The sequence below is a fragment of the Pteropus vampyrus genome, unplaced genomic scaffold (assembly GCF_000151845.1).
Source record: "Pteropus vampyrus isolate Shadow unplaced genomic scaffold, Pvam_2.0 Scaffold193, whole genome shotgun sequence".
In the NCBI taxonomy this organism is placed as follows: Eukaryota; Metazoa; Chordata; class Mammalia; order Chiroptera; family Pteropodidae; genus Pteropus; species Pteropus vampyrus.
In genome coordinates this window covers 3,778,570-3,787,657 of record NW_011888974.1, presented here as the reverse complement: position 1 = coordinate 3,787,657, position 9,088 = coordinate 3,778,570, and the positions used below count along the sequence as shown (strand labels likewise).

General features: G+C 48.2%; 1 protein-coding gene across 1 annotated transcript; it reads left to right on the top strand.

Annotated features, from left to right (window-relative positions):
- The first annotated feature begins 5,056 nt into the window (after positions 1 to 5,056).
- On the top strand, positions 5,057 to 8,821 carry PVRIG (PVR related immunoglobulin domain containing). The gene is made up of 5 exons (XM_011371657.2): positions 5,057 to 5,236; positions 5,324 to 5,674; positions 5,764 to 5,887; positions 5,980 to 6,037; positions 6,140 to 8,821. The coding sequence occupies exons 1-5, from the start codon at positions 5,110 to 5,112 to the stop codon at positions 6,452 to 6,454; spliced, it is 975 nt and encodes a 324-aa protein (XP_011369959.1). The 5' UTR covers positions 5,057 to 5,109; the 3' UTR covers positions 6,455 to 8,821.
- Positions 8,822 to 9,088: the final 267 nt, after the last annotated feature.

The following is a 9,088-nucleotide window of genomic DNA, read 5'->3' as shown; positions in this document are numbered from 1 at the left end:
TGGGCTCTGTGATTGCTTGATTAACAGAATATGGTAGGGTGATGCTATGCTAATTTCCAAGCCCAGACTTTAAAGCAACCAGCACCTTCCATGTCTTATTTCTTGAGATAATTGCTCTTGGAACCCAGTCACCATGCTGTGAGAAAGCCCCAAGCAGCCACATGGAAAGGCCATGTGTAGGTATCCATCCAACAGCCCTAGTCGAGGTCCCAGCCTACCTCCAGCATCAACCACCAGACATGGTTCAGATGTGAATCAGATCATTCCAACACCCAACGGAGGCCCCAGGCATCAGGGAGCAGAGACAATCCATCTTTCTCTGCCTTTCTAAATTCCTGACCCATAGAATCCATGAGCATGATTAAACAGTGGTGGTGTTTATACCATTATATCAGGGCTGGTTATGTGGCACTAGGAAGTAAAACAGAACTTGGAAGTTTTAAGACTCCAAATGTTTGGGCATCTTATCAGTTAAAAATTTTTATCTACACATTTTATCAATATTTACTACTTGTTTTACTTATTAAAACTATAATAGATGAGTTAGCGATGAAAAAGCTGCTAAATTATTGGTTCACAGTACAAAATACCTTTTGCACTAAAAACATTTTGGTGAGTGCAAAGTGAAAATTTTTTTAAATCATGGCTTAACATTTTTTATTTTAGTTCAAAGTTTATTTTATTTTTATAGTTTTAATGACCATAACTGAAAAGAGGACCTCTCAAAAACATGCAAATCCAATGGAATAGGTGCTTCTTTGACTGTATTTATTTTTTTAATAGATGAATCAAAATCTTCTGAAATTCTTCATTCAGAAGGCTTAACAAGTCACAAAATGATTTCCAGGTGCAAATAACAGTGTATTTATTTTTAATTAAGTTTATTGGGGTAACATTGGTTAATGCAATTATCTAATTTTCAGGTGTACATTATAATTTAACATCTGTATATTCTATTGTGTGTTTACCACCCAAAGTCTGGTTTCCTTCAGCTACCATATATCTGATCTCCTTTACCCACTTCACCCTCCTCTTACCCCACTATATTTACCCCACTTTACCTCGTCTACCTCCCCGCTTCTCCCCCATCCCACTAGTACCCATTTGTTGACTGGATCATTTTTTTGTTGTTGTTACTGAGTTGTGTGAGTTCTTTGTATATTTTGGATATTAGGCCCTTATTGGAGTTGTTGCTTGCAAATATAGTCCTCTGGTAACCACTTTCCCATTCCGATGGTTGTCTTTTTACCTACAACAGCGTATTTAGATGGGATAACTCATTGTTTGGAACCACAGAACCCACTACATTCTGTAGCACATAACTTGCAGTCCATCATAATAAGCTATGAGTTTACCTCTCTTACCTTAGGATGCTGATCGTATTAGAAAGCCATGAAATTTAGATCTTAATGAGGGCACCGGTGTCACTTAGTAGTAATAAAAGTTAACTTCATTATGTTTTTATCTTAAAAAATTAGAAATGTTAATCATTTTTTCTACATGACACCAGTGGATATTTTGTATACCACGTGAGGCACACACACACACACACACACCCTACCTAGACAACCACAGCTTTGAAGAATTTAGTGCCAGTAAGCTCCTTGCCAGCTGAGGCAGGGCTATGGGCTTCAAGAGCAGCAGCTCTAGTTGGTCAGGCCCAGGCCAAACTGGAACCTGATCTGAGGCCAGTTCAGGCAGGAGAGGCGGAAGCTTCTGCATAGGCTTAAGCTTACCAGGATTGCTAAGTGACACCAAGCAATACTTTTCAGGAGATGTATGTACTGCTGTGCATTGCCTGTTAGTTTACTGTTCAATAATTGCTTTATAATTATTTTAAATAATTTTCAATAGTTTTTTTTAACTCTTGTGGCATGAGCTCTGCCAGAGGGTGAGTTGTTAGTGTTCTCTCCAAAATTATAATGCGAAAGGGTTTTTTCCAGATTGCTGAGAAAGATCTTTAGCCGATAGTTGAGTCACCATTTTTTGAACTCAAGGCAACACTGATCCCAGGGGTTGCAGGATGAAAGAAGAATTTGTGTTTGGATGACATGAGAGGATGAGGTGGGATGAGGAAAGGATTATTTTCCCATGTAGACATTTCGAAGTCTTGAGCGCTGTATTTCCTTCCCTGGGGATACGATAGAACATTGCAGTCTTGGGAAGGATCCACAAACAAGTTGAGCACAGATTCACTGAAAACCCTGGGGATACGATAGAACATTGCAGTCTTGGGAAGGATCCACAAACAAGTTGAGCACAGATTCACTGAAAACCCTGTGTTGATTTTGAATAGCTGGAGAAACAGGCACTAAAGAAAATGGTCAGGAAGGAGCAGAGAAATAGAAGAGTGGCAAACCCACCAAAGATAAATCCCAGGAAACTAAAGAAGACCTCTAGTGGGCAGAGGAGCCTAGATCCCTGGGGAAACTTGAAGATATATATTTAATTTGACTCAGTAGGTTAGAACCAGCTATGGGACCAAGTGGTATAATAGAAAGCTGAAAAATAAAGCATTTTATGTCCTCTCACCTCAGGATGGGGAGGCAGCTCAACCTAGGAACTCTGCACAGGATCCCCAGTTAATGGGGTGGAGGACTGCAGTTTCTTGACAAAAAAAAATCCTGTAATTCAATTTAAAATTTTAAACTATGTGTAGGAGAAGGAGCTCAGCATAGTTGTTATTAGTGTGGGTTCTGAAGCTAAAATTTTTGTCAGAGTTCAGATCTTACCTTCACTGTGTACTAGCCTCGTGATCCTAGGCAAGTTATTTCCTTATAAGGTAATTTTAAGTGCAGAGCTAATATATGTGAATTGCTCACAACAAATTTAGCAAATAGTATACACTCAGATGCTACCTCTTACTATTTATAGTACTTTGATGCAGGAATATAAGTGACCTTTTCCAAAACATTTATTTATTTATTGACTTAAAAAATTTTTGTTGTGACTTTGTTTAACAAAATCCAGTACATTTCAGGTGTACAAATCAACAGTAAGACATATGAATTGCGTTGTATGTCTTTCACAACATTTAAAATACATGTAAAAATAAATGGAGCAGTTGTGAGTCTCTACAAACTCAGGTGAGGAGTGTCTTATATAAAAGAATGGTCACTAACACTTGCTGAGGGCTCGAGCCAGGCATAAGCAGAGTGCTTCACCTACACTAATTTGCATACTCCTCTCAATTGCGCAATGAAGTAGAGTATGATTCCTGTGGGGATATTGCTGCTCTGGAAGGTTAAGTCACTTTGTCTAATCTTGCAGAGCTAAGAGATCGTGGTACCAGTTCAAACCCTCAAGGATTTTATTCTAAAGACTGACCACAAAGGCTATTTTCACTGCAGCTAGACTTGGGCTTTGACTGCAGGGCTTTCACCAAGAAATGTCAGAGCAAAAAGTGACTGTTACCTGACCTGTCACCTGACCTGTACCACCAGGCCAAAGAGGAATGTGGCTAACAACACAGGCCTGATGATTGAGGGCTCATGTAGCTAGGTTTAATGACCTTTTGAGTTGAGCTCAAAACTGCAGACTGACTGTTCAGGGATAGCAAAGAAATGTCTGAGAAAGACAAGGGCCCTCACATATATCAAAACAAAAGTGTTCTACTTAGAGCCATGTGGTAATGAAACAGGAATAAGAAAAAAAAATAGGAAAGAATCCAGAAGTAGACCCATTCGTAAGAATTTATGATCAAGATGGCATTTTGAAACAGTTTGGAAAGAAACTATTCAATAAATAGTTTGGGAACATCTGGCTTTCTACCCAAAATGTTACACTATTTTATACCATCCCCAAGTTAAAATTCTTCATGGGCTAAAAATAAACCCTCAGAGTTAAACAAAAAACAAAACTATAAAATTATTTTTAAAATTTTACCTTCCTAAGCAGTACACAAAATTCAGAAATGATAAAAGATTGACTTTTTAATTTCATGAAAATTAAAATGGGGAGGGGAATAGGAATGAGCAGGCTGGTGAAGGAGAACTTCGATGTTTTCTAGTCTATATTGCTTGAATCTTATACAATGAGACCCTATTGAGGGGACAGCATGGCATACAGATGGTGCCATGGCATACAGTTGGTGACTAACTGTGTCGTGGCCTTTAATCCATTGGTCACCAAGTATTGAGCTCCTTTATGTACTTGGACTGTGTAGGGGTTGAATAAAAGAGCCACCACTGGCATCTGTCACCTCTGAGATGGTTGTCCAAGAAGGAAATATTCTCTCTGGGACAACTTCCTGAATATGGTGGGATTTGAGCTAGGCCTTGGAAAGTGGAGAGGATTTCAGTGGGTGGGAGACAAGAGTCTTCCTGGCTAAGGAGTCTGTGGCTGGCAGTCCCATGTACCCCAGTGGGCTGGGACACCTTGCAGTGAGTCAGCTCTGCATAGGTCTCCCACCCTGTCAAGGGAACATAATGGAGGAAGTGGTGAGCACAGATCTGAGTAAGGTTTGGAGACTGAGGCATCAGGGTTCAAGAGAATGCTAACTGGGCTTGGAACAGTGAAGTGATTGGTCATGGAGCCTTGCTTATCTAGGCTCTCAAATGTGAATGGGGTGACAGAGTTTACTTAAGAGGTGTCCTCAATGGGCTAATCAAGAGGATAAGTGATGGGTCAAGCTGGGCTAGGCTCTTAGTTACCAACACCCTCAACCCCACAATGCTGGCTTTCCTGCTTATAGGTCTTCCCCTTGCCAAGTTCCTTCACATTCCCAACCCCTTAGCTGCGGAGGGCTGGGGTCAGAGACATCTTAAAGAGAAACCAGGGGCCCCTCCCTCCTGAGGGAAGGAAATTCCTTTTAGGTTCCTCTGCAGTGTTCTTCCCTCCCCCACCTCTTCCCTTCTCCAAGGCCTGGTCTGCACAGGTCATTACCCATAAACAGGGCTGGGAAAGGAACCTGAGCCACCTGACCCTCTCACACTAAAGCACAGCATGGGGACAGGAAAAACCTTGTCACTATCACTAAGTCTCCTGAGGGAGGGGTCTATCGCCCCATGTTCACCAGCTGAGGTAGACAGAGAAGGAAGTGGAGCTGGGTTGCAGAGAGCAGCAAGCCCAGCTGCCCCTGGGCCTGTTCACACTTGAAAACTTCCTGCGATGAGAGCGGAAACACAGGTGCTGTCCCCACCACAACAGCCCCCAGAGCCTTGGCCGGGGGGAGCCATGGACAGGCCCCGGGCCCTGGTCCTGCTCTTGGCGCTGCTGACACTCTGCATCACTGCAGGTGAGTTGGGGGGCCAAAGAGAAGCAGAGGCAGTGGAGACATGGCGGAGACCAAGCCTTGGGTCCTTCCTATGTCTGTATCCCACAGGGACCCCTGAGGTGTGGGTGCAAGTTGAGATGGAGGCCACCAAGTCCCTGTCCTTCACTGTCCGCTGTGGATTCCTGGGATCTAGTGCTATCTCCCTAGCAACTGTGAGTTGCGGGGGCCGCGATGGTGCCGGAGGGACCAAGCTGGCTGTGTTGCACCCAGAATTCGGCATCCAGCAGTGGCCTCCTGCCCGCCAGGCCCACTGGGAAACCAGAACCACCATCTCCCTCACCCTGGAAGGGTCTGAGGGGAGAAGCCCCAGTCCCAACACCACCTTCTGCTGCAAGTTTACTTCCTTCCCTGAGGGCTCCCAGGAGGCCTGTGGGAACCTTCTCCTGGGCACAGACCAAGGTGGGGCTAATGAGGAGTGGGGTATAGGGAGGGCAGGGAAGGACTCGGGGCATCAGCCACCTATCTGGTATGTCTTTCTCTCTGCACAGGGCTCCCTGCTTCTACTCCAGCCCCTATTCTGCGGGCTGAACTGGCCGGAGTCTTGGGGGTTTCGGGGGTCTTCCTCTTCGGCTGCATCTACCTCCTCCACCTTTTGCATCGGCAGAGGCACTGGTGAGACCCAGCCCCAGCCAAGCCCAGTCTAAATCCCCATAGCACTGGGCTAGCCACAGACTGTGCCTCTGACCCTCCTAACTCTTTCCCAGGTCTGTCACGAAGCTTCAGCCACCTCTCAGCAGCCTCCAGACACAGACACAAGCAAGGGTGAGGATCAGGAGTCACTTTGGAGCAGGGAACAGAGTGGGCTGGAGCTGGGGGCTGTGAGACGGAACCTCACCTGGGCCTCTTTCCCCATCACCCCTGCAGGCAGCTGGCCAGGCCTCCCTGGCCTCTCTCCACATGCCCTATGCCACCGTCACCACCAACTACTGCCCAGCAGCTCTGGACACAGTTCTCCAGCCCCGGCCCCTGTCTAGGTGGGTGCGGCTCCCCATCCATGCAGCACAGCAACCAGCCCCTTGGGCACCTCTGCCAACCTCTGCTCGAAGTAGTTTTGTCTCTGTCGAGAATGGACTTTATGCTCAGGCAGGAGAGAGGCCTCCCCACACAGGCCCCAACCTTAGCCCTTTCCTTGACCCTCTGGGGCCCAGAGCCATGGAGGGGTGTTTAGGAGTTCAGTGAAAGCGTTCACTTGGCCTTCCTCCCTGCCCAGGCTTCTGGCACTACCCTCTTCTGTTGGTTTCCGTGTCCTGGGCACCCATTGTCTGCACATCTTATTAGGCCTCCAATAATTGTCGCCACACATACTCAGCCAGGGCCCACTTGCTGCGGATGTGGTCAGTGTGTGTGCTCGTGTGGATATGTGTGGGTACGTGTGTGTGTGTGAGAGAGGTAACAAAACCCCATCCCAGGTTGTTTCCTGTTTTCAAGTTCCCAGCCCTCCCAGGTGATGTCGATAACTAAGTCAACAAAAATGGTTTATCTGGGATCTTGGCTAGGCCTTTTCTTCTTTGGGAGGTTAAGAGGCAATTTCAACCCCTGGGAGGCAGGGGCCAGGTTAGAATTGGAGGCGGGACAGGTCTCAGCATGGGTGATCTCTCTCTCGTTCCTTGCCTCCACTCCTGCAGATACAGGGGGTTCCTGGGACTGGCAAGGGACTCCTGGCCCTGCAGTCCTTTTGAGGGACACCTGGTGAGAAGACAGGATTGAGGATCTGGTGGCCCCAAGCAGGGTAGTCCATATTCAAATCCCACCATGTCCTAGAACAACAGGCAGGGTTTATGGGGCTTCAACCTGAGAAAAGGCCCTGTGGTCTGACCTGGTGTCCCTATGACAGGGCTCTTTGAGATGGCCTGGGAATGAAATGCTGATGCCCCCCATCCAGAGTTGACACTCAGAGGCAGGAGACCTACCCTTTATCGGCCCACAGTTGCTTTCTCTGGCTCCTCACCTGTTCCTAGGTCACCAGGAATACTTCCCCCGCTGGCCACTGGCAGACAGAGACCCACTTGATACAGAAACTAAACACATACTTCCCTGCCCACTTATCTTCCCATTCATGGGGCAGCCCTACTTCTGTAACAAGCCTAGCAACTGGGGCCTCATCACGCCTTTGCCACATAAGACAACATGAGAGAGCTCTGTAAGCTGTGAGGCTCCACAGGAAAGTGGCAGATTCAGAGGGTGGTGGAAAGCACGAGAGAGATCAGGCTCAGGCTACACCCCCAATCAAAGTGAATACTAGTTTGGGGAGGACACCTGCCACTTGGCGCCTTCCTGGGTCCCACATGTGAGAAATCCTAGACTGCCAGCTGTCAAGCCTGCAATCACTCCGTCTGCCTTTGCCTGACTCAGGGAGGGCCTACCCAGAGGCCGTGTCCAAGCACAGAATCCCAGCTCATTATTCCAGGCATGCTCAGAAATGACCTTCCCAGGACCCAGCTCCATGCATCTAGCCACCAGCTCTACACTGCTCTGGGGAGAATGTGGACCAGACAGGGGTAAGAGGTAGTAGAGGGTTCATTGGGCCTGCCTTCCTCAGCCAGTGATCATTCTCCTCCTCTGAGACGCTTCGGCACTGGCCTAGCCAGTTCAGTGGTTCCTTGCAGGCTGGGGGCTCAAGGGAGAGGTGTGTGTGTGCTGCGGTGGTACCCGAGGAAGGTCAGGGAAATGTCAGTAAGGGAGGGAGTAGCTCAGGGCCCAGCAGCCTTGGGACCATGTCAGGACCAGGGACAGGGGTGAAGAGGTAATAGGGTTTGTAGGGGGTCAAGGGAGGCTTTGAAGGAGTTCAGATTCTCTAGGAAAGGAATGCTCATGGGACAAGTAGAGAATTCCGAGGGATACTGGGTCCTCAGCCTAGTTCCTAGCCAGGCTATTTGCCTATCATGGAGTCCAAGGAGAGGCCCCCTGGCCTGAGCCTGTCTTCCACAAGCTCAGGAAACCAAATCCCAGTCTGATCACGGTGTGTGGAACCAAAAACCTAGGGACTCAGGAAGTCTCCACAGCTAGCTTGCTCCCCACGGTCCAGCTCCTAAGTGTCAGACACAGTGCCGAAGGGACCAGATGAGAAAGCTGTGTTGTGGCACTAAACTGTGGAGACGCGGCAGATCTGCAGTCCAGGACCCCTTCTCAGACCCAGTCTGGGAGATAATGCTTAGATATGTTCAACAAGTGTGGAAGTTGAGGCCGGAGAGAGAGGACTTGCTCAAGGGGACAGAACTGATTCAGCCCCAGCACCTCCACCCAGAGCATCCAGGATGTGCCCTCAGCCATAATCCAAGATGAGGCTTGAGCTTTGGAAAGACTTGGATTTGAATCTCAGGAGCTACTCCCTGTCTATGGGACCCAGAGCGGCTTCCTTAACCTCTGCGAGGCTCCCTTTGCTCATCAAGCACATAATAAGGGTGATAAGGCCTGAGGGAAGTGTGAAGATTGTACACCAGGGCCAAGTTCTAGGCAACTTTGCACGGAATATCTTATTTAGGACTTCCAGTAACCTCAAGGGGTCGGTATTTTTCCTAAGTCTCTTTTAACAGGTGCGAAGCCTGAGCCCAGGGTCACAGCCGAAAAGCAGAAGTGCTCTTGGGAGGGGAGGAGGCGCGGGGCCACCCTCCTGGGCCCGGACACTTTTGTCGCCAGGCTCAGCTCGCTGGGGAGAGACCGAGTGGGCTGGCGGGGACTCTCAGGAGCCCGGCCTGGCCCGGGGCAGGAGGCCGGGCGTTCAGGGACTACTAAGCAGCCCTCCGCTGGCGGACGCGCACAGGGAATGTGGGCTCCACCACCAGCACCGCTGACACCCGCTGCGGAGGGGACTGA